This window comes from Malus sylvestris, chromosome 17 (genome assembly GCF_916048215.2).
Source record: "Malus sylvestris chromosome 17, drMalSylv7.2, whole genome shotgun sequence".
Lineage (NCBI taxonomy): Eukaryota > Viridiplantae > Streptophyta > Magnoliopsida > Rosales > Rosaceae > Malus > Malus sylvestris.
In genome coordinates this window covers 28,620,521-28,647,610 of record NC_062276.1, presented here as the reverse complement: position 1 = coordinate 28,647,610, position 27,090 = coordinate 28,620,521, and the positions used below count along the sequence as shown (strand labels likewise).

Genomic DNA, 27,090 nt, shown 5'->3' with positions numbered 1-27,090 from the left:
AAAAAATATAAATTTCATTGTGTGGGCTTCAAGAGAAGAAAAATGGCTTCCGTTGTTAAGTTTAGGAAAAAAAATAATATTAAAATGTTTTAACTTGTTGGAAGTGGTGGCTGTCCAAATTAACATTTGAGTCATCTAGCTAGCTATAAAAAGATAAATTTAGCTAATATGCTACAATTGGTTTAATCATAAAATGGATAATCCTTGCTTTCCTCTGTATTGTAAATATGCATATCCTACCACTTGCAAATAATGTATATTTTGATGTATAAAGATTAGTTCAATTTCTTAATCTTTATTTAAAGATGATTAACTTGTAAACAAAATCATGGCTTTACTGTAGCAATGGTCCTTGAATTTAACCCTCTGTTTAATTTTAGTCACTGAACTCTCATATTAGTTTCTTTAGTCCTCAAACTTAATAACGTGTTGTCCCATTTTAGTCCTTGGTCATTGCTACAATTCAAATCGAAGAATTTTAGTCATCAAAATGTATCAAAATAAATAGACGATTTATCATGAATATATTATTTGGCACTCACACAATTAATTTGTTCCATAAATTTAGAAGATTCAATACATTGATTGTCACAGCTCGTCCCGAAATAAATTATCGATGACGTGAATTGACTATTTCACCCTTAAACGTGAGTGTCGTGGTGTGTGTTATGCATGTTAGGGGTGGTCCAAACTTATGTTTTTCCTTAATTTTTGGACCAAAGTAGCACTTAGTTTTTGTGGTTTTGGGTTGGTGACCACGTGGACCACTCACACACACATAAACTCTTCCTCTCTCTTCTCTCCCGTGCTCTCTCTCATTCGGACTCACTCTCTCTCCTTTCCTCACGTACGGACCAACAACAACACGAATGGAAAGTTACAGATCGAGGTTTTAAAGGACACCATCATGTTCTTGATGTTCATACGAGTTGAATGGTACCATTTTTAGGTAAGAACTCCTTCGAAAACCCCAGTTTCTCTCGAACTCCGATTAAGGTAGTATTCATGCAAACGTAAAATCTCATGTTTTTGGGGATTTCAAGCTTAAAGGTAGCTTAAGGAGGTCCTCACGAGGCTAGGAGTGGTTCGTTGGAAGAATTTGGACGTCGGAATAGTGAGATTCGACGAGTTGCAGGTTTGGCCGGAGTATCGAGGAGTTTTCTGGCGAATCCCGTGGGTTTTAAAGCTTTTAAAAGGTATGGTTGTGTTCTATTCGTGTCAAGCTTCAAATTGGTTTAAGTTTCATGAAATTTGACTGAGAAATGGACAAGAAATGGAAGTTTGAAAAATTCCCAGTTTTCCAGCGCCGGTGACGGTCGTCGGAGTTCTAAGGTAAAGGATGACGGAATATTCCTAACGGCGTTGGTTAGTTTAACGGATTCCATTACTATTTAACAAAATATTCCTACGGGGTTAAGGGATTCCGTTAGGGTCCCTGCGCGTGGGCGGCGCGTGTTGCCGTGCCTTGGCCGGCACGTGAGGGCGCGTGGGGTCATAAAAAATTATTAAATATGGGGATGTTCGTGAGGTTATGTAGATCACATTGGTATATTCAAACACCCTATTTGAGCAATGTATGAGAAGTTATTAGCTAGTTTTGTCTATGTGCTTTAATTAACGTTTTTATAGTTATTTCGCATATAGGGAAGACTTATCCCGAGGACGAGCGCAGTCAAGGGCGACTCGAGATCTATGACCCTTCGACATACTAGTGAGTGGGCTTTTGGTTTTCAGTATATATTTATATACTTGATATTTTCCCAGAAAAAATGTGTTTAAATGAAGTATGCCTTGAATGCCATGCATATAAATTATATTCTGTACATGAATTAGTATTTGATGCATAATATATAATTGTGGTGCTGTAGACACTCAGGTAAGTCCAGGTGAGTTTATGAATTGTGAATGTGAACAACAGTTGTGATTAATTGAGAAGCATAGAGCTCATAAACCTGCACCTAGGGTGATTGTGATTTAGCCAGAGATATAGCACATGCATGTATATAATGTCACCTCCCGCACCATATGCTCACATCCAATTTAGGTGCACAATCTTGTCGTACAGACCATTATAGGTGGTTCCGACTCGTAAGTGACTAGTGATTTATCGCACAGCTATCATGAGAGAATAGTATTGAGCATAATTATATTACACCCAGTCTTGTCGTACAGACCCCTCTTTAGTGGTTTCGACTTATGTGCAGTGTAATGTCGTATAGGTCATTGTAGTGACTCCAGCTAGATTGACTAATGAGCTATGAATTTAGCCGTGCAGACTTCTACAGGGGTTCCGGCTAATATGTTATTTTCCATGAATTTATTCTCACCTGAACTACTTATTCTGTTTATATCTTGGCATGGCATATTTATGAATATGATTATGTGAAGCATGATTTGAATTGAGATATTTATATATACATTTATGCATATGCTTATATTCTATTTCTGGGAAAATTATACATGTTTTACGGCGAGGGGTTAGAACTTTTGAGAAATGAAATGGTTTTGTAAAACGTTTGTTTTTGCCCACTCATGTTTTCTGTTTTGCACCCCTCTAGGTTTTAGGTAGACTGCTGTTGGTGGCGTACGAGGATTCCGGCGGTTCTGACATATTAAAATAATTGTAGGACATGTTATGGTACTGTATAATTAGTACTTGTCCTACTGGACTGCACCTAGATTTTCTATGCTCTAATTAGGAGTAATTACACTTGTATCTCACTCTTAGCACTTCCGGTTTATTAGTGCACTTTAGTAGCTTTCGGTTTTTATTTATTCGTATATTTCTTATCCTTATTGTTTCCGCACTGTACACATGACTACGTTACTTTCACGTGACGGTCAGCATGCCTCGATCTCGGTCGAGGTGTGTCATTGATGATTTTTAATAAAAATTAAAAAAAAAGAACGATTTTTGTTATAAAATTTTTACGGTAAAAATACGTTATTTGCAAATAATGAAATATGCGGGTGGGATCAAGTATTTTCCTTTAAAAAAGTAAAAATTAATAAATAAATACAAAATAAAGTAAAAAATAAAGAACCCGAAATAGTTACATCCCCGTCTGTTTTTATAATTTGCGGTCTCTCTCTATATATCCAGAAGCAGAAACCAGAGGAAGAGGGTTTAACTTGAAAACCATCCATTTCTGTCGACCTCATCCACTTCACTTGCAGCAGGTACTGCAGTGCGCCTCTCTGATATCTGCGCTCACCACCATCAAGGTCAGCGCTTACCCTTCTCTGTCTCCCCTTTAGCTCAATATTTTCCCTTTCATCCTCTTTGCCTGTAAAGTTTCAATAGGGATGCATTTGGCAACGCATTAATCTCTACTTTTTACCCAAATTTAATATAAAATTGAAATATAATGAAGAATGTCTTTTTATTTTTGTTTTTAGTTTCTGGAGGTTCATGTTTTAGCTTTAGCTAGTATTGTAACCATTGTTGATGTTGAAATATGATAGTTGAATGATGGGCTGTTGCAGTTAGCACTCTCCTGTTTGATCGAATTTACGCTTCTGTTTCAGCAATTAATTTTTTGTATGGATTATGATATGAACGACTCTGCCTTTTTACAAGATTGCTTACCAAGTTTATGATTTTACAAGTGTGCATTCAATGAATTTATTTCCAATGTAATAATAATGATTATATAATTGTTGAATTGAACTGATTCGATTGAATTGAAAAGAGTTAGTTGAAGGAAATGGCATCTAATTCAACGTTATATGCTTCATTAATGAAAAAAGTTAGTCGAAGGAAGGTTTGAAGCTTTATCGAGTTTGCTTTTGATTTTTTGTAAACACTGTCATGCTGTGTTTTATCTCTATAGAAAATGCGGGAAAAAAAACCCAGTTAAACCCTGCTTTGTAAAATTTCAGTGAATTGGAAACCTTGATTTGTTGAGTTGAGTGTTGTTCATCGTAGAAGTTGACGTTTATTGTTAAAGTTTCGAAATTGCAGGACGTGGTGAACAATTTGAAGGCTGATACACGGGATGCAGGGAAGGTGTTTGTTAAATGTTCTGGAAGATTGTTCGGCTCCTGGCAAACCATCCTCACTTTGTCATTACCTTGATGACTGCTGATAGAAAAGCTGAACAATCATTAGGGTCGGTGTTTCTGCATCTAGTTTCCCAAGTAAGTTTTTCTTTATGATTAATGTGTTTTCTCTAAGGCCAAAGACTTGAATTAAGATATGATTAGCATATTGGTTGGAGCCTTATGTCTGGGGTAATTTCTTAGTGGCTATCATTCTCGTTCTCCTCAAATGCTCATAAACCTTGATGCATCGTATGACATCTACCCCATTAATTTTATTTGTTACAGGTCAATTAATGATGGAGTTTCAATTGTTTGAAGACTTGGAGTACCAATTTCCAGATTTCCAGGTTTAAAAAAATTTAAGGTAAAAAAAACCAAACCAACAAAACCGAATCGAAAAGAATTGAAAGATAAACAGAACCGAACTGAACAGTAATAGCAAAAATCCAAGCCTCCATTGTCACAAAAATAGCCTTATTAGATAGCCTTTTCTATAACCTCACAAAATAAAACCTCTCTTGAACCCATACAATGTTACTCAGAAACCGCCTCCTAACCCTGCAAATCACTTCCTTCTTATCACCGCTTCCTTCCCCACCTATCAAAACCCGACCTTCCACCCTCTCCTTCCGAACTCTCCTCTCAAACCCAACTCATCCGAGCCAAAACCCAAACCCAAAACGCAATGTCCTAGCTCCAAAAGCCACGGCTAACTCAACAATCCTGGACAAGAACGTCCTGTTCATGTCGCCTGGGGTCGACCCGGCCGAGGAGGTGACTGAAAATATGGTCCTACCCGGTTCGAACATCGTGCTCGGACCCTATGCCGGCGATGCCAAGATTAAGGAGGTGGAGTTCGTGAAAAGCAGTGCCAGAGCTAAGGATTGCCCAAAACATGATCGACCCGAATTCGCTATTCTGGGTCGATCCAATGTGGGCAAGTCCTCACTCATTAATTCCTTGGTTCGCAAGAAGGATGTTGCTCTTACATCTAAGAAACCAGGTTTCTGATTTTCTTAAAGGTTTTGAATTTTTTGAAGTTTGAATGTGATTTGGTATCTGGGTTTTGCTTATTTTTGTGAAATTTGTGCAGGGAAGACTAAGCTCATCAATCATTTCTTGGTCAACAAAAGTTGGTACTTTGTGGATTTGCCTGGTTATGGGTAAGGCCCTTCCTTCTTTTGTATGCAAAGAAAGTTTCAGCTTTTGACCTTTTATCTCCTAGGTTATGTTATCTCCATTTGCAACTGTTTGGAACTAGTTGTGCATCGCTGAAGAAAATCTCAAAATTTATGGGAATTAGTGCTGGATCAGTTGGGTTTGAGTTTCTTCCGACAAAGCAAGTCAGTATATGTATCAGTGAAGTAATGAAAAATACAAATTAGAATAGGAAGACGCTCTACACATATGAAACTAAGTTTTCACTTACAAACTGTTATGCATAATGTATGACATGTATTCCACTGCCTGCGGCTTCGTAATGAATACAGCACTCTTGCCAACCAGCTCTCTGTAGTATCCCAAGTCCCAGATTGTCGGGGTCAGGGCTTTGGTGACTTGAGGTTATTACAATACTGAATATCTATGTCCTATGACATTATTCTTAATGGGCCTAATAGTTTTTAATCTAAGCAACTAAATTTCCATCATGTCACTCATTGACACTGAAAAATGGTTACTTTTATGAACCTGTAGTTTAAGCTGAATTTTATATAAGCTGAACTCCATGGACATAGTTGAGCATGTACTCATCTTTATCCTCATTTAACAAATTTAGACATACTTCATGCTAACATTGACTAAGAGACCTTATTTTGTGACGTAGAGATTATCACAGAACAATCAGTCAAGAGCATAGTTAGGTGGCCCTTTCCATTTTCTGGTTGTCGTTCTTTTGAAGTTTAAAACTTTCGATTTTAACATGGGTTGCTGTTCTGTTACCAGCTGTTTGCTTACGAGATTGCTAAATTCCTTTAATTGCTTTTTTCTAATGTTTGTTGAATTCATACGTAAGTAAAACATTTAATGCAGAACAATAAGGAATTAATCCTGCTATTTCAGTATTCTTTATAGTTTCTGTATCGATATACAGTAATTGATCAAATACATTTGCCGCCTCCTCTTTTTCATTTTCTTATGTCTAGTGATTTCTTTGTTGGTAGGTTTGCTAAAGCTCCAGATGCTGCTCGAATGGATTGGTCTGCATTCACAAAAGGTTTCTTTTTGAGCAGAGATACTCTTGTTACCGTCCTACTCCTTGTTGATGCTAGTGTTCCACCTCAGAAAATCGACCTAGACTGCGCTAATTGGCTTGGACGTAACAATGTACACTGCTCTCCAATTTGAAATACCTTTATGTTAACCTCTTCATAAATTGCTCATAATTTGTATGCTCTTTCTGCTTTTAGATACCCATGACTTTTGTCTTCACCAAGTGTGACAAAATGAGGGCGGGCAAAGGTAAAAGGGCAGATGAGAACCTCAGGGATTTTCAACAGTTTATCAAAGACAACTACCGCGTACCTCCTCCGTGGATCATGACTAGCAGTGTAACTGGCTTGGGCAGGGATGAACTTTTGCTCCACATGTCGCAACTTAGAAACTACTGGGACCAATAGCTCTGCACGACCATAATATTGGCCGATTTGTCCTCAACTTCAGAAGGAACATGAAGAACAAGGAACTTCCGCTCGGCTGCTCATAGTTTTTTTACTTTTTGTGCTATTAGTCTTGTTACTGGTTACCATAAACGCTTGGAAGAATTCCCCGGCTAAAAGTAATTCAGATTTGTAATTTTGGCTGTGGAAACTGGAAAGATGTATTGTTCTTTGCGTATATATAGATGGATAATGTTCTCAGATTATGCAGAGACGCATATTCAGTTTCATCTGTGTGCCCTTATCTATAGAATGGGATTGATAAGCACTCACTCTTTTTCTCATCCTACACATATTTTGTCCGTTGTTTTCATTTGAATTATTCAACCCGGACCAAAAATAAAACATGGGTGTGAAAATGAACTCCGACTTTCAGATTTATCTTATTCATTTTCAGACCCTTTGTCTTTCCCATGTAGGTTGAGTTGCCGAAAGTTTGAGTTTCTTCTCAAGTGTTTTTAAATTCATCTAAAACCACCGTCGCATTTACATCTCATTTTACATTTTCGGAAAATGTATATTTTAGTTATACGCCAATAGAGAAATGTATATTTGGAATCCTATTCATCTCTCTCTTTGACTGGCGAAGTCCACCTCTGAAATATGCAACTCTGATGGCTTTTTTGAGGACCGCAGGCAGCCACACATCACGTGCCAACATTGATGTCCTGCATAATTATTTACTTTTCTGTGAGCATGTGCCACGGACTAGTCCACGTTCTCTCCTCCACTTGTGCAGCCGCCAGGCCTTCGAAAAACTTTCGTAGTGGCAGTTGTGGTCAAAAGACCGTGTATGATATATTTTTGCCACGACTTGGACTGTTCTGTAGTCAAAAGACCTTGTTATCTTCTTTTAAGCCCTTTGTTTAGAGCTTGTTTAGTTTTTTAGGATTGAATTGAATTCGGTAACTCATAAAATTCAAGATATAATGAGATTAAATATGAATGATTTTTATTTTGAGGGAATTAGACGGAAATTGACAGGAATGAAAAATCTCTCCTACCTGAGACCACTCATTAGTGGACCACTTGAAGACAACACCACATCAATAATTAGGGTTGGAAAAAAATCCCAAAAATTCCAAACCGAACCAAAAAATTCTCGAAACCAAACCGAAAAAATCCCAAACCGAAATTCCCGAAAATTTCGGTACCCAATACCGAACCGATCCCGAAATTTCGGTATGGGAATCGGTCTCAAGTTTTTGAGATTTCGGTATTCCCAAACCGAACCAAAAAAAAATTATATATATATATATTGTTTAATTTTTAAATATATATTTAGATTTTTAATAGTTGTCAGATTCTATTGAGATTTAATCTCAACCATTGAATATAAATTTGATTATTTGATTATTTGATACCTTGCCCCTCCTTAATAATTCTTCATCTGGATGGTTCATATATGCATTGAGATGAAAGATTCATGTGCTATATAGAAATTTAAGCTGATGTATTATTTTTTATGCTACAATTGTACTTACTGGTGTACACAGACTTTCTTTTTCCTTCCATCCATTATTAAATCCATTTTTACTTACTGGTGTACACGGACTCAAATTTGTGCACAAATTAGTACAAACATGCCTTGCCATTTGATTGGTAGATTAGTAGAAACAAATTGGCAAATTGAGCTCAAAAGCATAATATGTCAAATTTTAGTCCAAAAGCCCAAAAGCCCAAAACCATTTCGGGATTCCCGATTTGTCCCGAAATCCCGAAACTATTTCGGGATTTCCAAAAATTGGGATTCCCGAAAATTTGGTTTGGGATCGGTATTGAAATTGGGATTCCTGAAAATTTCGGTTTGGGAATTGAGACAAGGGTTTCGGTATGGGATCCCATACCGAACCACCCCTACCAATAATCCTTAATTATTATTTCATTCGGGTGTCCCGTCTTGAGACCTCAGACTTCGGGGTTGCGGGTGTCCCTAACTCGGGACTCTACTTCGGGGTTTTCCATTAATGATCCCAATTCAAGTGTTAATAATTTTAAGTGTAAAAGAATGTGAAACGTCCATTGAAAACCTACAAAAATAAAAATATAACTTGTGTGATTTCACTTTTTAATTGCATCTAAACCTTAACGCTACACTTGCTGGACTAGTAAGTGGTTAATTATGATACTATTGACCCATTTAGAACAGGCCGCCCAGTCCCTAAAACGTTGACATTAAGCCTCATCGCAAAGATACTAGGGTGATACTGGACACAGTCCCTGGGCTGAGCAGATGCAAGGAAAACCAATGATGGGAAGACGGGGACTGCAAATTCAGTCTCTAATAGCTCGAGTCCACCGTGCTACCATGCACCTTCTTATGGCGAGGCATCGGACTCAGCTCCAAAGTATCCGACAAGTCCTTGTACATAACAGAAAATAGTGAGCTAATTTCTGGTGAACAAGAATGGACATGATTTGGTACAGAAGACGCACGGATATCGATCAGTGGAGGCGCTACGCTCTGGAGAGACCGAGTCTCCATAAACTCCGGCGCGCAGGTGAGGCGCTGGACAAGCTCCCTGAAGTTAATGGGGTCAACTTTGTAGATTCTTGGTGGGGTTGGTTTGGTTGGTGGGAGTGGTGCAACCGCAGGCTTCTTCCATGGCTTCAACGAAGATTTTTGAACCGAGTGGAGTGATGACTGGTGATGGGGAAGCTGCTTTGAGTTTGAAGTTGAACCCTTTGTTGGTTGGATGGTTTGGGACAAGTACTTGGTGGTGGAGGAGGCTGAAGAGGAAGAGGAATAAGATCTTAATGGTTCCATTGGGAGTGGAAGTTTGAAACTTCCAGGGTTTTTGAGGACTTAAAAGTGTGAGATTATTTCTGGGATTTGGTTTTCTTTGTGTTATGAAAATATTAGAAGCACTATATATAGATTGGAAATGAGCAAAAAGTCAACGAGTGAAGCTTTTGGAGAAAGGGAAGATGGAGAAGAAGAAGCACAGAATTTCAATCACGTTTTTCATCTTGCGCCGTCAGCTGTGACGACTGTATAATGTACAAGTTCGCAACGTGGTCAAACCAAAAGTTGCCAGGGAAATGAAAACAGCTAACAGAGATTTGAAATATATGTTCAAACACACGTCAATGACATCAAGCGCCTGTAGCTCAGTGGATAGAGCGTCTGTTTCCTAAGCAGAAGGTCATAGGTTCGACCCCTATCTGGCGCGTTTATGACTACTTTTTGTCATTTTCACTATTGGAGTCTCACCTATCTAGTAGGAGGAGGTTGTCAACCAGGGGAGAGGATCCAAATCCTTCTTAATTTGAGAATATGACTACTTTTTGTCATTTTCACTATTGGAGTCTCACCTATCTAGTAGGAGGAGGTTGTCAACCAGGGGAGAGGATCCAAATCCTTCTTAATTTGAGAATTAAACCACTTCCTAGCATCTCCATATTCTATCTATTCATTTTATATTTCGCCAAAGACGGATTTGAATCACATTATTACTAACTTATTGTGAGGTTAAGTTCATCCCCTCTCTTTTAGTGTAGATAATATCGTTTGTTCATTTTAAGAAAAAAATTAGCCTAAATATTGGGCTAAAAATTTAACCCAAGGGTTGGAGCGGAAAAACTGTTTCTCGATTAAAATCTAAATTTTTTAAGTTAAAAATTTTAGGTTTTAACTCAAGATTAGAAATCTATTTAATGTTTATTTACTAAAATAATGAGTTGACATGAAATGTGACAACCCTTCCCGAATTTTATTGTCTATGGTGTGAAATGATGAATTTACCCTTGAACGTTTGTGGTGTTGTGTGGTTTAGGTTTTGGTTGTGGACCAATTTTCCTAAGTGTTTGGACCCAATGAGAAAGAGATTTTTGTTTGTTGTGATTGGATGCCCAAAACTGGACCACACACTCACATCCAAAATAACCCGTTTACTCTTTCTCTCTTTCCCTCCCTCTCGCATTTTCTGCCATTTCCATACAAGCGTACGGACAACCTTCAAACCTTCACTTCCAGTCACGGATCGAAGCTGGGGAAGTGGTCTTTGTGTTCCTTGTAAGTCCAGGAGCTCACCCATGCCTTTTGTTGGATGCGAAACCTTCGAAAATCCGAGAACCAGAAACCCCAATTTAGTGCATTGTTCATGTGATCGTGATCGTGAAGTTTTTAGGGAGTTTTAAGGTTCTAGGAAGCTTTGGGACATCTTCATGAAGCTCGGGGAGTAATTTTGGAGTGTTTTGGACGTCGGGAGACTCGGGTTCTAGGAGTTATTGAAGTGGCCGGAGTATCATGCTTTCTCCGATGAGTTTCAGTGAGTATTGGGGCTCAAAGTTGGTAAGGTTTTGTTCCTTGCATCATGAGCTTCATTTTGAGACAAATTTCATGAGTTTTAGTTAAGAAATGAAAGAGATATGAAGGTTTGAATAATTTTCCAGTTTCCGGCGATAGCAACGGTACCGGCACGGGGCTCTGACGATCTAAGGAAGAAGGAGGAGAATATTCCGTCAAAGTTGACGGAATATTCTGACGCCGTCAGGTAAATATAACGGCATATTCTAGTTTTTAACGGAATATTCCCTAACGACGTTAACTATTTTGTCCCTCATGCCAAGCACGTGCCTGAGCGTGGCAGCGCGTTTGGCCGTGCCTTGGCCGGCGCGTGAGTGCTTAGGAAATTTTTTTAAAAATATGGGGATGTTCGTGGTGTTGAGTAGATCACGTTGGTATATTCAAACACCCCATTTGAGCATTGTATGAGAAGTTATTTCCTAGTTTTGTGTATGTGCTTTAATTAATGTTTATTTAGTTATTTCGCATGTAGGGGAGACCTATCCAGAGGACGAGCGCCATCAATCGAGGCTCGGGGGCTACGACCCTTCGACATATCAGTGAGTGGGCTTTTGGTTTTTCCATATATATATCTATATACTTGAGATTTTTCCTAGAAAATGAGTTTGAATGATTATAAGTTTTGAAATGCCTTGCAAAGTATCTGCCTATTTTATTTATGCATTAGTAGTTGCATATACTTATGATTGGTGCTGCGGGCGCACAGGTAAGTGCCAAGTAAATTCATAAATCAAAGATATAAGATTGCTTCAGTTATGCGAGATATGATGTGATATATTGAAAGCTCATAAACCTGCACCCCGGTGTTAGTGCTCTCGCCCAGAGTTAAGGCATAGTCCTTCACGTGATGTTCACTTCCCGCACCATATGCTCACCTTGGATCCAAGTTAGATGCACATGATTGTTGTACAGACCATTATATGTGGTTCCGACTCGTAGGTGACCTACGATCATTCGCACAGCCTTCAAGTGATCGTAGCACTAGCATATTTATTTTACACCTAGTCCTGTCGTAGAGACCATTTTAGGTGGTTCCGACTCGTTTGTAGGATTTGATATGGTTGAAATTGATTATGAGCTATAGACTCACGTTAGGTGGAGCCGACTAATATGATATTTGGCATTGATATATTTTAACTGAATTACTTATGGCATTTCATTGAGATGCTTTGGCATGATATATTTCTATGGATTTCATCTTAAGCATGATTTTTGATATAACATATATTATATTTTCTGGGAGATTATACAGGTTTTACAGTGAGGGGTTAGAACTTTTGAGAAATGAAATGATTTTGAAAAGCTTTGTTTTTGCCCACTCACACTTTCTGTTTTGCGCCCCTCTAGGTTTTAGGTAGAAGTGTTTTGGTGGCTCACGGGGATTTCGACGGTGGTTCTGACATAACATCATAAATATAGGATCACCTTTGGGTGTTGTATAATTAGTACTTGTCCTGCCTGACTGCACTTAGGCTATTTATGCTCTGATTGTGTATTTCACACTTAATCTTACACTAGCACCTTATTTTAGCTAGTACTTTTAGTAGTTTGGTTTTTATTCATTCGTATTTCCTTATATCTCTTTTGCTTCCGCACTGTGCACATGACTATGTCACCCTCATGTGACGGCCAGCATGCCTCGATCTAGGTTGGGGTGTGTCATGAAAAATTTAGTATTAATTACATTTTACACTCTAAAATTTGGAAATCATTTACAAAATAAGTCTTGAAATTTTAAATTTCACATATTATACCACATAATTTTTTAATTTTATCAATTTAACCCGTCCGTCAATTTTACCGAGGCCGCATTGACTTGGGCGGCGAGTCCCATGTTCGTTGAGGCGCGTACGCCTACTTTGCCCCCCGAACAAGCCTCCCCGACTCTGACCTCCATTTACCAAATACCAGAATACAAAAACCAGTGGACATGTCAACCACCATTCCCACGCCTTCGTCTTCCTCTTAAGCTCTCGAACCAACCCTCTTAATCTCCAACCCACAATAATTATTACTAATATTATTTAATATATATTCAAATTAAATACTTATTCTAATTTGATACTCCTTTGTTATTAGTTTTCTTTGTTGTTGCTTAAGAATAATTAAGAAGTCAATTAGTCGTTGTGCTTTCACTTTCTCCATTTGATCGGCTGGTAACTTCCTCCAATCTTTGACTCCAATTGAAGCAAAACCCCCCTCTCTTAAGCTGTTTACTCCAATGGGTTTCCTGTTTTTCTCTTCGTTTTTTCGATTTCTTTCCCAACACAGAGGCTTGGCGGTGGCGGTGGAAATTCGGAGTTGAATTTCGGGGATGGGATTTATGGGGTTTGGTTCGGGGGTCGTGAGGAATTTGGGGTGTTTGTGGTCTCGGCGGAGCAAGCTGTACTGGGTTGTATTCTGGGTTTGGGTTGCTTTTGTGCTTTTGCCGCCGGTGGCCAGTCTTCGACCCTTGCGGGAACGAGCTCGATCATGGGGCGATGAGGTTGGTAGTCGAAATTTCGGGTTTTTTTTCTTTCTATGCTTAGTTTTGTTGCATTTGGTTGTTTGTGATTGAACTTTATGACGTTTTTAGGTTAAAGGTTGTGAATTTCAGTTGGAAATGTGAATTTGATCTGCCAAGTGCTATTTGTGTTTGTGTGTATGTAAATATTTATACTAGCTATATTAACTCATGGGAAGGATGTAGATGCAATGATAAATGTAAAATCGAAGTTCATGTTTCTAGAGATAGGTTAATGGAGAGCTCAATATTGGTGTTATACTTGCTAGAAAACTTAAACATTCATGTTGTGAACCTTTGTTATGAACCCAGCTGCTTCAAAAAGTCATGGTTCGTAGTTAATTTAGTTGTAGATACTGAGTTCTGCAGCCCATCGTTATTTTTAGTTCCGAGTTAGTTTAGTTAGAGAACCGCAATAGTGGTGTTTCACTTGGAATGTTGATATGATCACTTAAACTATATGAGCAATGACTTACATGTCCTGCAATATTTCTGTCTGCTTGTTATTTCCTTGGTTGTGCCCATTTTATGGGCTGCATTAAGTGCATCTGTATGTGGCGGCTTATAAATTAGATAAAAGAACGCTTATGCCCACAACACTGCAAGAGTTTGACTCTCGCCATTCCCTCCCCAAATAAAAGTAAAACGTCGTTTGCTGTTAACCAGTAAATTTTTTTCAATTACTTGGCATTGATATAATTTGTTTGACATATCTATATACTTTTTATGAGGAAGTAGGTTTATGACCAAAATTTGTTTTGGAATGGTATGAAATTGAACAAACCAACCTTTTAAATTCCTCAATTTTCTTTTTGCAGTGGCTATTTGTAAAAAAAGATGAAATTGATTTGGGACCATTTTCTACATGGAATATAACAGGAACTTACAGAGGTTTGTAACTTATCATACCTTTGAATAATGTTAATTATTGCCGCTATTACTTGTTCAAGGTTTGTTCATTGCTAACTGGATCATAAGATATTCTTATTGTTCTCATTAGAATTTTGTATCATGAGGCTTATTGCTGAAGTAATTGGGTTAGAAGCAGAAGTTGCAAAATATATATTCTTTATCTTAACAATGCTATTTTTCTTAATTCAAGAAACATAATTCATTAAACAAGAACAGGACAATACAGGGAAAATGTTTTCCCACAAATATATGTAGAATAAACTAGGCTGACTAGCTAAACAAACCAACAAAACTAGGCTGACTAGCTAAACAAACCAACAAAGACTGCTAATCTATGTATAATATACTAGGCTTACTAGCTAAACAAACCAACAAAGACTGCATAGCTAAGCAAAGGAGATGTCAGCAGACCAACAAAACCTAGTGTACAGCAGTAGAATTCCAATCATACAATACAGCCTGAATATGAACTCTATCCCAATGGATGATGACTGGCATAAGCCTCTGGATTGTATGCATACATTCTGAAGATACAGACGTCCAAAGGGAACCCAAAGACATATTCCATACAACATAGTCTCATTAGATACAGTCTAAGATTATGAATTATCTAAATAATTAACTGCAACGAATCTTTTGAAATGCATGATTCCTTTCTTTCTGTCTTCTCCGGCATGAATCAATGTTTTCTGCATATATTCAAGAACCTTACTGTAAACATTAATGGATAAAACTAAGCCTGTAAAATTTGCTTTCTTGACCTGCTTAGACATAATATATTTACATGTGAGTTGCAGGGACTTGGAAGTTTCCTGATTCAACAAATAGCTCTTCCAGATTTCCGGATTTTAGGAATTCCCATGGCAACAGTATCATTGAATTGGTTAGCACGCCGACAAAAATAACTGGCGTACATTACGTACAGGTGAGTAGTTTGAACCCGTAATGACCATCATATCAAAGTAAGGTCTGCATCTGTATATATATCCTTGTGATGGGCTCTGATCATCTTTAAAATGTCATATTTGAAATGAGCAGTCAAAAGGCTCAAATATTCTATCTTCTCATGGCCTACATAACTATAGAACTATTTCTTTCAATTGTTTTAGTGTTAACTTTTCAAGTTATTATTGTTCTTTTTAAAATAACAGTCTACTTCTTCATTTGGCTGACAATAGGGGGTAATTATTTTCCATGATGTGTTTGACAATGAACACAATGTTGGTGGTGTTCAAATCAGGGTGGAGGGTGTATTTATATGGCCGTTTAGACAACTTCGAATGGTAGCTAACAGGTAATTTTTCCTGGTTCAGTTATTGAAAGCTTTTCGTCCATTTCATTGATTAATTGTTTACACCCGCTTGCATTTAATATCTTCTGTTATGGATATGTGCTCCATCTCTTTAAGGAAAACAAAATATGTGCTCTTATCATTTTGCAGTGGAAAAGAGGGAGAGTCAAGCCAAGCAGAAGAATATTTATTGTCAAATCCTTATCATATGGTAATTTTTTGTTCAATTCATTGTTATGAAGCCTTATAACTCTGCTTTCTGTAATCATATGCATTATCCCTTGGTGTTTGCTCGGTGCTGCTAGTCATGTTGATTTTTGTAATCTGGAGTGCCAAAAATATATGAAAGATGCTAGTACTTGTAATAGTCATTAATTTAGAAAGTGAAATGCAATTACAGAGGTTTCAAGTACTCACACATTACATGGTACCTTTGCAACAGCTTGGAGTTTTCTCTTCCCAGGTTTTCCAAGAATCTCCTAGAGATAAGATATGGAGGAAAAAACATTGTAATTTCTCCTACTTCACTATGAATTATTTTCATCTTGCTTTTTTCATGTTATGATAATTTTATTTTGCTCATACTGCAGCTCCAATCTATGAAATGGAGAAACACTGTAATGTAGAAATCGCGGGCCAAGTTTCACGTGTCTCATCCACCCATAATGGTATTTGAGTTTTCTCAGCGTATGGATTCTTTCTTTCCTTTTAATTGCTGCCTCACCATCCCTTTTCTTGGAAACTACAGAATCTCTAATCTTTTTTTTTTGGACAGAATCTCTAAACTTAGTTTCACATTTCTTGCCAACAGTTTTCCTGATAAGATATGATTCAGAAGCACTTTTAATTGTTAGTCTATGATTTTCACATAAGTGGACATAATGCTTATGTAATGTACCATCTTCATCATGTAATTCTTGCCCATGTCATGATTCGTTTCTTTCATATAATCTTTTATTTTCTTTAATACTGAACGTGCTCGTAGCATCTTTAGTTTTTAATTGTGCCTACTTTTTGTGAGTTTTTACTGAATAAATAGATAAACTTAATGAATGGAGGGGCTTGTGCATGTGGGAGGTCAAAACCTTTTGGTCTAGGTTGTGAATGGACATAATTATTTGTTTGTTTGTTTGTTTCTAAAGTCCAAGACTCATTCAAATTTCTACAAATCTTTATTAGATGGAGATCGTGATCGATACCATATAGAATCGTTGATGGAGAGTCCTTCAGTGGATGATGATGGAGATTGCTTCTCTCCCTTGATATTAAACGCTACTTCTGTCAATGTGGAGGTGTACTACAACAAAGCAGTGAACTATACTTTGATGGTCACCTTTGTATCCTTTATTTATCATTGTCTTTCAGGTTAATTTCAATGTTTTATGCCATATTTGTGTAGGCATATTCCTTAACGTATTTCCTCAGGTCTCTTTTCTCCAAGTTCTCCTCTTAATTCGGCAAATGGAACATAGCAACACTCATTCAGTAAGAACTTTTGTCTGAACATACAAAAAAAAAAAAGGGATTTTAACAATACATGCCATTTGTATTTACAAGTGCACTTTTCAGGGGGCTGCCAAAGTTTCGATTCTAATGATTGGCCAACAGGCTATCATGGATGCTTATCTCTGCCTTCTACATTTGACTGCAGGAATACTTGTTGGTAAGTTTGGTTGAGATTCACTACCTGCTTGTTGTAAAGGTTTCCAATCTTAGGAGTGTTACTCTGAAGCAGTTGTGATTAAGTATAGTCACTACTAAAGCTGAAATTATTGTGATCAGGAAGTATTGGGGTTAAGATTACAATGAGCAACTCTCATATAACCGACCCCACTTAGTGGGATAAGGCTTTGTTGTTGTTGTAAAGCTGCAAATAGAGATAAATGCTGTTATTTAAGATAAGAAACTGATTACAACTACTTTGAATATTGTTTTCACGAACTTATAGCAGCTTTTTGGAACATAGATTTCTGATGAAAATAAAACCTGGTGGGCTTTTCAAAAATGTCACTGCAAAGTGCATGCTTCCACATAAGAAATCTTTTTCTCAAGACCCCAAATGGAGTTTGTTACAGACTGATACACGTGTATCGTCTGTTATGTTTATAGATTACATGTCCTATTTTTGAGCATCTTTCTTCACATGCTTAATATTATTGTGCCCATGTCCTCTATAATTACCTCATTTGTTTGTCACATGTTAGTTTTTGCTTATTAACAGTATTTTTAGGCTTTAACCTCTTGTTTCTCCTTATTAACCATATATTTTAACCTTGTTTCTTGTTCATACAGAATCCTTGTTTAATGCTTTTGCGACTGCTGCTTTTTTCAAGTTTGTTGTCTTCTCAATATTTGAGATGAGATATCTTCTTGCTATATGGAAAGCTAGTAGGCCTACAAATAGCGGGGAAGGTTGGGAGACGATGAGGCGTGAGCTTTCAGTTCTATATAGCCGTTTCTGTAAGTACTAATTTGGAATATATGCTTCTTTGTTTGTATGTGGAATGCCATTTCATCAACTTTTGACTTTAAAGCCCATTTGGTAAGTTATTTGTTTTACCCAGTGCAATAAGGTAGAAAAGTTGCATCCAAAAAAGACTGGAGGATAATTTGGGGAGGGTTGTCACTAGTTCTCTTCTTGTTTCAAGAAATATGTAATTTGGTAGAAATTGATTAGTTGTTCTGAAAATAGAACTTGATTAGTTTAATAGAAAGAAACAATTAAGCAACGTAGACAATGAGTGGGATGACTTTGTAGACCTACAAACAGCCCCTTAAATCCAATGTATCTGATACAGAATAATATATTTGGAATATTTTTATTTATTTTCCTCTATTGTTGAATTTCATAATTGTTATGGAATTAAGATTACTTTCCTATTCTAGTAGATTTAGGATTCTTCATGTTCGTTGTACGATTAGATTATTATGAACAGGTGTTTTGTGATTTAACATTGAGACACTTGATTGATGAACGAAATCATCTCCCTGAGTTATCTCTTGCCTCTGTCTTCTAAACCTAATCTTCCCTTCTGTTCTAGATCTCTCCTCGACCTATCTGTTTCTTCTCTGTCTTAAAATTCTAAAATTCTCCTAATTCTCTTATCTTGAGCTCTAATTCTAGTTCTTCTAGAAACCCTTCCAAACCCTAAATTCTAGTACTTGTTCATCATTAATTGACTTTGATACCAATTGATGTAGCACAAGCAACCAGAAATCAGGGTTTGGATCTAAAAAACCAAAAGAGATAGGTCAAGGAGAATTTAGAAGCACATCATTAGAACAGAACTCTAGAAAAGAAGATACGCATGGAGAAGATTTGTTTAATCAAATTATTTAAGTCTCCCAACATTGAATTACAACGCACCTATTTATAATAACCTAATCCTACAAAAAAAAAAAAATCGTAAATTTACTAGAAATAGGAAAGTAATCTTAATTCCATAACACCAGGAAATTAAATCATATAGGAAAATAATTAAGAAATTATGTCCTTTCTTTTGCAACCTACGATGTGTGCTCTTTGATTTCCCTCTTAGGTTTATACTGTTGACTGAAAATATTCTAGCTTATGAGTCTTTGTTTCAAATTATAGGCTTTATCTAACTGTATACTTATTTGCAGATGGGATTCTTTTGGGAGGCATTCTGCTCATGTATGAGTTCCATAACTTCTTGAGACCTATTCTTCTCCTTATGTACTCCTTTTGGATACCTCAAATTATCACCAATGTCATTCGTGATTCAAGAAAACCTTTGCATCCTCATTACATCTTGGGCATGACTGTTACGCGGCTTGCAATCCCATTATACATATTTGGTTGCCCTAACAACTTCATGCGCATTGAGCCTGACAAGAGTTGGTGTATTTGTTTGGGTGTATTTATTGGACTGCAAGCGTCCATTCTTCTTCTTCAGCACTATCTTGGCTCGCGGTGGTTCATTCCTCGTCAGGTTCGATCTAACTCTGGTCATTTATATCTTCCTGGGAATTCTTTTCCTTGACAATTCGCTTTTGACGCACAATGACACACAAACAACCTCGCATCAAGACAGCCATCATTGCTGTATTACGAAGGAATGTTAATTATACGGGTAACTTCTTGTGGAATTTCCCCCAAGCAAGGAGCAGGTTTATTCGATTGGAATAGCATACAAATTGCTTCTTTCAATCGCACAGTAACTAACGTCTTTTCATATAGAATACTAATATTATGATCACATAAAAAAGATTGTAACTAAATGCTTTTTAAATTCCCATCTTGAAGGTCTGTAAACAATATCGTGCTTCACACCCCAATTTTGTGTTAAAATTTGAGCTCCTTTCTTTATTATCAAAATAATGTAGTTTATGTGCAGCTAGTATAACAAGTGTTTTTTTTTGTGGAAGCGTAATTATATTTATATCTCATTTCTGTTTGATGGGTTGCAGATTCTACCTGAAAAATATAGCTACTGTAGAAGGCTTGATCAGAATACGAATCGCACCACAGATTGTGTCATTTGCATGACCGCAGTTGATCTCACACAACGTTCAAACGATCGCATGGTACTGTGACGGCATGTTTTATATTGTAATGTAAGTACCCAAACTTAGGTGCTTGATTTAATGTTCTATTTCCTTTGCAGGTGACACCATGTGATCATTGCTTTCACTCGGGTTGTTTACAAAGGTGGATGGATGTAAAGATGGAGTGCCCAACTTGTCGGCGTCCACTGCCACCAGCCTGATCCTTCCAGTCTGTCTATATCATGTATAGGATCAACTGACATCGCCCAGCTCACTAATTTTGGTAAAGTCGTTGATGCAAGCAATTTAGTAGAAATATTCTGAGTTTTGTTTTCTCTGACGTTTTCCTTTTTGGATTTATTCTTCGCACAATAATAATTGCTTGGATTTTCCCATGAGCTTCATCAATAACCAGTTACGCGAAATTTTAATAAATCCAACATTGAAGACATGTCATTTTAAAATTTGATTTTGATGAATCATATTTCAGTTCAACTCATCCTCTTTGCTCGAATATTATACATCGGTTTTCTGACTTTAGCAAAACTTCGTGTTCTCTTGTTTTGGCTTCTCACTATCTATTTCCTTCCACCAGTTTCGAAATAAGATGTAAAATCTGTTATTCTGTATTCCGTTTCAGGTTGGGCATTGAATCGATATTCAGGTTGAGCGCACCTTCCGAAGGAAGAAGGATGAGGTACGGCATATAATCAATCAGTTTCCATTTCCAAAATGTAACAGATTCTGCATCAGTTGTTACTCGAGCCAACAATTTTTAATTTTTCACTTTTGCTTTGTTTGGTTTTGTTGTATAATGTGTAATGTGTATGTAGGAAGCAATTCTTTAGGTGCAAATTCTTGCCAAGTCCATCAATTGTTGTATAATGTATAATGTATAATGTAGTAAACAATTGTTGTAGGATCTTGTAGACTTGCAATAACGAATTCTATTGGAGAATAAAGTCTCACGGCGGAAATGTAACAAAATAATATACAGCTTATATGTCAGAGTTTCACTCTTAATATCACCGAGGTTTTTTATGGAACTCTACACTTTGTAATATGTAGTTAAGTTGGGACAATGTTGTTAGTGAATCGTGTTGGGTTTTATCAAATCCTTCTTTTGAACTTGCACCACACGAACCAAGTAACTAGCTACTCTCGTGTATTTCTCACTCGTAGTTCGGAAGGCTGGCTATTAGATTTGCTCTTGCATAAAGCGTTTTGCCCAGTAATTCCAAAGGACTGGCGTTTGAGGGAATATGTTTGGTGTTTTGGTAAAGACCATGAAGTGTCCCAACACACGAAGGGTGGGTCTAATCTTCCCTGAGGTTCGGCTTGCCTCTGGCCACAAAGTGCTCTTAACTGGTTTCGAACCTCTGCCCGAAAGGTACCAGGGAATCTGCCGGAATGTGTTTGCTTTAATATCCACTCTTCAACATCATATAGTATGAGGCTATTTATCCAAAATGGTTCATAAGATTTGCATCTTTTTATTTTGATCCCTAAGATTTGTATAACTTCTCATTTTGATCATTGAGATTTGAAATCGATAGAATTGGTCCTTGAGTTTGTCCACCATCAATCATTTTGGTCATTCCGTGAAAAATCTCCATTAAATAAAGATAAAATGACAAAAATACCCTCAATTTTTGTCAAATCATTTTGGCATATTGTTTATTAAATTGAGGGTAGTTTTGTCATTTTAATCCTTCTTCTTTTTTTTTTTGGTAAAATTAATCTTTTTTTTAACAAACAATATTATCCACACTAAGAGAGTGGGGTGAATTTAGCCTCACAATGGTTTAGCAATAATGTGGTTCAAATTTGCCTTGGCGACTATCGAACCTAAGATCTTTCACTTACAAGTGAAGAGAAATACTACTAGACCGTAATACCAAATGACTTGTCATTTTTATTTTTATTTAACATAATTATTCATGGAATGACCAAAATGATTGATAGTGGATAATCTCATAAACCACTTGTATTGATTTTAAATTTTAAGAACCAAAGTGGAGAGTTATGCAAATTGCAAGAACTATTTTGGCTAAAAAAACTGATTGTATATGTAATACTAATATATGAAGGGAGAATGTCAAAACAGTAAGGCTCTCACGATCTCCAAAATACCCCTCCTCAATTAGAATTCTAAAATAAACAATTTACTTTAAAAAAATTTAAACTAAATAAAAATAAAAAGTAAAATATAAAAATAAAATAAAAAAATTGTCACACACATGAACGTGTGGCATGAGACTAGTAGAAAACTAAAGGAAAATGCTCTCTTTTGCATGTGCAATAGAGAAAACAACAAAATTAGAGAATAAACCAGTAGGGTTTTTTTTGGTAAATAATAAAGGCTAGTTTTGATGTGTTTTCAAAATTATTAAAAGTGATTTTAAAGAAAATATTTTTTGGTTTCAAAAGCACTTAAAGTGCTTTCAACAAGAAGCATCAGTTATGTGCTTCTTTCAAGAATGAAACACTTTAAGTGTTTTTCCATAATTTACTTATATTTTTAAAAATGATTAATTTCAAAAATATTTTTACCAAAAAAACTTACGCATCCAAACCAGCACTAAATTAGTATGTTCTTAGACTTCTGGTTTGCTCGTTTACAGGGCGCCAAAATGGCCAAGCCGATAATTTAAAGGCAGAGTGAGGGTAAAACAGTCATTCCAGATAACCCTAATTGTCCCCTGTCTGCTGATGTCGCCCCATTTATATACCTCCTTCATTTCCTAGTTGAACGAGAAGCACTCGGTTGCTCGACGCTCGCTCTCTTCTTCGTTGACCGACTGTCACTCTCTTCCTCCTCGCCGATCATCTCTCAGGTTATGGTTTTTTTCTTTCTCTTCCGCTTTGTTTGGTTCCCGAGAAAATCCTGTTGAGAATTGTGCTCTCTTCATTTTCCCGACTTTTCTCGCCAATCAAACAACCCTTTACGGATGTTTAAGGGAATGTGTTGACTTGTTGATTGTGGTTGAATTTGGCAGCCGATCTTATCCGGTGGTTGTTTTTGCTGTTATTGTTGTTAACACCTCTAATTTTTGTATTTGTTACGAAAATGCATGGAATTTCTAACACTCTGATCATTAATTAATTTCCTTGTTTGTTTGTGATCACACTAATATTTTGGTTGCCGAGATGCCCAAACTTTGAAGTTCAAACTTTTTTGGAAATTCCACTTGAGTTCTTGGTTAATTACGTAATCTGGCTCAAATTATTGTAGACTATACCAGTATTTAGTAGTTGTCAGTGGCGGACCCATTCATGGACCCCGTGATCTCGGACCAACTGGAAGTCCGAAGAAGCGTCTGTGAGGACCTCCGAGGACCCGGTCTGGGTAGATGGTGGAAGAGGGAAGACAATCATGGCTGGCAGATGCTGTGAAACAAAAGCTTTGAACCAAGAAGAAGACAACACAGAGAAGACCACCATGGCTATGCTGTTCCTGGACCTTGGTTCCAAGTTCCAACAAAGAAGAAAAACTCTCTCTCCATTTCTCACATGACCAACTCCCCCAGCTTTTTAAAATTGTTATTGTGCCACCTAGCATTTTAATTAGTAAAGTGATGTGTATTAAAATAAAGGGTAAAATAAATAGTATTGTGATTTATTTTTGGAGGCAAATTATCTGCCCTCCCAAAACCATACATTTCTCATATCTTTCTATTTGTACGGTCACGATTAAGTCACGTTAACATTTTATATTCCTATTGATTTTTGTCTTATTATCTTTATAAAAAAAATTAATATAAAATGTTGACGTGGTTTAATCGTGACCGCATAACACAAGAGGGGATGGGAAGGGTATGGTATTGGAAGGGATCTGCTTTCTTATTTTTAGTGTAAAAATGTAATTTTTTGTTAAAATAAACAGTATCATAACTTTTCGTTAAAGTTCTTTACTTTTTATACCATATGTTGACATCCGTTTTTTTTTTTTAATTCACTATAAATTCATACAATATTTGAAAATTTTTCATCTCGTACCACTAAAATACTATAGCAAAATTATGATATTTTTGTATGTTATATGTTAAGTAATAAACCTAATTAAAATAGTAAACCCAAACTATCAATACAAGTATAGTTTTTTTTAAGTGTAAATAGGTACTTATTTATACGATATTTAATAAATTTACTTAAATCTTGCTAAGTTCTTTAGGACCCATCTAGGCTCTAGGCACATGCCCTAGCCTATTGCCTGACTAGCACGTATCTTGATTAGGACCACCCGATGTTAGAATCTTGGATCTGCATAGTATTACGCTGCTTTCAGGATACATTCTTTATAATTTTCAACAACTGACTATTTTATGGAGAAAAAAAAAATCCGTTAGTTAAGCTTGTGCGAAGAATTATATTATTTCATTTTGCTGTGTCATGGTTTCATGTGTATCATTTGCGGAATACTCAATACGGACATCTCTTGTAGATGTATTTGGCATGCCTGTATTTGAAATCATGTTGTTCTTGTGCAGGTCACTGGCTTGAGTTATAATCATGGATGATGGGTCATCGTATCCATCGGTATTTCAGAAAATACATGGGCAGTCTTACCTCATATGTAGGCTTTCCCCCAAGATTCACACGAGAAACTATGGGGTGAATGGTGCTTACGCCAATGGAGCTTTGCAGAGCCCCCTGCTGCCAACTTTTGACAGCACTGCCCTTGCACAAGTCTCTTCTTTGTTCCCAGTTATGGCGCAGGCCCCGGCAGAGAAAGGTGCAGCTGGTTTTGCTATCGATTTTCTCATGGGAGGTGTATCTGCTGCTGTTTCCAAAACTGCTGCTGCTCCTATTGAGCGTGTTAAACTACTGATACAGAATCAGGATGAGATGATCAAGGCTGGTCGACTTTCTGAACCATACAAAGGTATAACTGACTGCTTTGCCCGAACAATTAAGGATGAAGGTGTCCTTTCTCTGTGGAGAGGAAACACTGCCAATGTTATCAGATACTTCCCTACCCAGGTCAATTTTCTTTCACATGAGATCTACATATCTTTAGTCATCCGATGTTGTCTGTATTACTTCATGCTCCCATATATCTGTGTTGTTGTGTTTCCATTGAGCATTTCCCTTTAATTGACATTCTAAGTTGTTTAAACTTGTGTTTCAGGCCTTTAACTTTGCTTTCAAGGATTACTTCAAGAGGCTTTTCAACTTCAAGAAGGATAAAGATGGCTACTGGAAGTGGTTCGCTGGGAACCTGGCATCAGGTGGTGCTGCTGGTGCTTCATCTCTTCTTTTTGTGTATTCTCTGGACTTTGCAAGAACACGTTTGGCAAATGATGCTAAGGCTGCCAAGAAGGGTGGTGAAAGGCAGTTTAATGGTTTGGTTGATGTTTACAAGAAAACCCTCAAGTCTGATGGCATTGCTGGGTTATATCGAGGATTCAACATCTCTCTTGTTGGAATTATCGTGTACCGTGGGCTTTATTTTGGAATGTACGATTCTCTGAAACCTGTGGTTCTAACTGGTGGCCTGCAGGTATGTTAAATCTTTTTATCTTTTTCCCTATAGGGATTTTTTTTGTGGGGAGCTATTTGATAGTTTCGGCTGTGTGATTCCCTTATACTGTTGATGTTTCCCTTGTTTTTCATTATAAATTGATGGGTAGTAAAGGGACAGTGTTTACATTAATATTAAAGGCAGTTAGCTGCTTGAATCATTTTCAACATGGCTAGAGTTGCTTTGACCACTGCCTGCCTTGCCCAAAATGAAGCGGTGAAGGATCAATATGTACTGGGAATTAGCTCCAGCGGCTGTTGGAATTTTGGTTTATTCTGTATATGTATGAGGAGGTGAAGTTGCTACTTTTTGGCCTATTTTGCTACGGTATTGGATTTGAATCTGTGCCCCTTAAGCATGTATAGGAAAATGATATATGTAAATCTGTGCTTAGTTCACTGGATATTAACACATCAAAGGCATGTTGAAGTTCATTGCTGTTTTTCACATGGTGATTTACAGGATAGCTTCTTTGCTAGCTTCGTGCTGGGATGGGGAATTACGATCGGTGCTGGATTATCTTCTTACCCTTTGGACACAGTGCGCAGAAGGATGATGATGACCTCAGGAGAAGCTGTGAAATACAGTAGCTCTTTTGATGCATTTAAGCAAATCATCAAAAACGAAGGTGCTAAGTCGCTGTTTAAGGGTGCTGGAGCAAACATATTGCGTGCTGTTGCAGGTGCCGGTGTGCTTGCTGGCTATGACAAGCTGCAAGTCGTACTTCTTGGCAAAAAGTATGGGTCTGGCGGCGGTGGTTAATGATATGCTATGTTGACGAAATCATTAGTTATTGTGTGAGCACCGACTCTAGTTGAAGAATTTGGATGAACGGAAGTGCTTTTATGTTTCCAAATGTTTGTGGATTTGTTATTAGAAAGTATAGTTACAAGGATGAAGAAATTTGAATTTTGGGTGATTGTTATCTGTAATTGAGCTCTGAATATAAGTGCTTTTACGTTTTTAATCGTTCCTTTGTTGAGAATAGGTAGTGGTTTCGCGTTCCTTTATGCCTCCTGTTTTGTGGCCGATTCTGTTTCATACTTTTATAGTTCCATTTTTCAGGTTGAGTTTAGCTATTTTTAGGCTGCTTCTCTTGTGGGCGCGGTTCTTGGGTAGGGATGCCTGTATACGGTGTTGCATTGTTTTGTGAGGTTGGTTGCGTAAGACACGTGATCAGACGGTCTGGCCTAACTCATTCAAGCTAGTAGGCTTGGTTCTTGGGTAGGGATGCTCGTATATGGTGTTGCATTGTTTTGTGAGGTTGGTTGGGTAAGATACATGATCAGACGGTCTGGCCTAACTCATTCAAGCTAGTAGGCTTGGTTCTTGGGTAGGGAT

General features: G+C 37.2%; 4 protein-coding genes, 1 long non-coding RNA gene and 1 other non-coding gene across 10 annotated transcripts; 5 read left to right on the top strand and 1 right to left on the bottom strand.

The window, feature by feature from the left end:
• Positions 1-776: 776 nt before the first annotated feature.
• Positions 777-1,709, top strand: LOC126609931 (uncharacterized). Its single transcript, XR_007618325.1, has 3 exons — positions 777-949; positions 1,051-1,196; positions 1,630-1,709. It is a non-coding gene; the product is annotated as an uncharacterized LOC126609931 (long non-coding RNA).
• Positions 1,710-3,069: 1,360 nt separating this feature from the next.
• Positions 3,070-6,931, top strand: LOC126611686 (GTP-binding protein At2g22870). 4 transcript variants are annotated; one of them, XM_050280062.1, is made up of 6 exons: positions 3,070-3,225; positions 3,951-4,140; positions 4,330-5,047; positions 5,138-5,207; positions 6,207-6,369; positions 6,453-6,931. In XM_050280062.1, the coding sequence occupies exons 3-6, from the start codon at positions 4,576-4,578 to the stop codon at positions 6,660-6,662; spliced, it is 915 nt and encodes a 304-aa protein (XP_050136019.1). In that variant the 5' UTR covers positions 3,070-3,225; positions 3,951-4,140; positions 4,330-4,575; the 3' UTR covers positions 6,663-6,931. The 4 variants fall into 4 exon arrangements, with proteins under 4 accessions (XP_050136019.1, XP_050136022.1, XP_050136020.1 ...); XM_050280065.1 differs by having other exon boundaries at positions 3,071-3,225; positions 4,005-4,140; XM_050280063.1 differs by having other exon boundaries at positions 3,071-3,225; positions 3,965-4,140.
• A 1,809-nt stretch (positions 6,932-8,740) lies between these two features.
• Positions 8,741-9,565, bottom strand: LOC126611687 (uncharacterized). Its single transcript, XM_050280066.1, has one exon. The coding sequence runs from the start codon at positions 9,466-9,468 to the stop codon at positions 8,983-8,985; it is 486 nt and encodes a 161-aa protein (XP_050136023.1). The 5' UTR covers positions 9,469-9,565; the 3' UTR covers positions 8,741-8,982.
• A 236-nt stretch (positions 9,566-9,801) lies between these two features.
• On the top strand, positions 9,802-9,874 carry TRNAR-CCU (transfer RNA arginine (anticodon CCU)). The gene has a single exon. It is a non-coding gene; the product is annotated as a tRNA-Arg (tRNA).
• Positions 9,875-12,884: 3,010 nt separating this feature from the next.
• On the top strand, positions 12,885-21,271 carry LOC126611397 (transmembrane E3 ubiquitin-protein ligase FLY2-like). 2 transcript variants are annotated; one of them, XM_050279675.1, is made up of 15 exons: positions 12,885-13,495; positions 14,332-14,404; positions 15,223-15,350; positions 15,604-15,719; positions 15,867-15,927; positions 16,117-16,225; positions 16,307-16,384; positions 16,896-17,053; positions 17,142-17,201; positions 17,286-17,379; positions 18,009-18,176; positions 19,341-19,669; positions 20,148-20,264; positions 20,345-20,508; positions 20,866-21,271. In XM_050279675.1, the coding sequence occupies exons 1-14, from the start codon at positions 13,325-13,327 to the stop codon at positions 20,444-20,446; spliced, it is 1,764 nt and encodes a 587-aa protein (XP_050135632.1). In that variant the 5' UTR covers positions 12,885-13,324; the 3' UTR covers positions 20,447-20,508; positions 20,866-21,271. The 2 variants fall into 2 exon arrangements, with proteins under 2 accessions (XP_050135632.1, XP_050135633.1); XM_050279676.1 differs by having other exon boundaries at positions 12,887-13,495; positions 16,159-16,225.
• A 1,633-nt stretch (positions 21,272-22,904) lies between these two features.
• LOC126611049 (ADP,ATP carrier protein 3, mitochondrial-like) lies at positions 22,905-26,716 on the top strand. Its single transcript, XM_050279231.1, has 4 exons — positions 22,905-23,062; positions 24,716-25,208; positions 25,357-25,728; positions 26,212-26,716. Exons 2-4 carry the CDS (start codon positions 24,738-24,740, stop codon positions 26,509-26,511), a joined length of 1,143 nt encoding a protein of 380 aa, XP_050135188.1. The 5' UTR covers positions 22,905-23,062; positions 24,716-24,737; the 3' UTR covers positions 26,512-26,716.
• Positions 26,717-27,090: the final 374 nt, after the last annotated feature.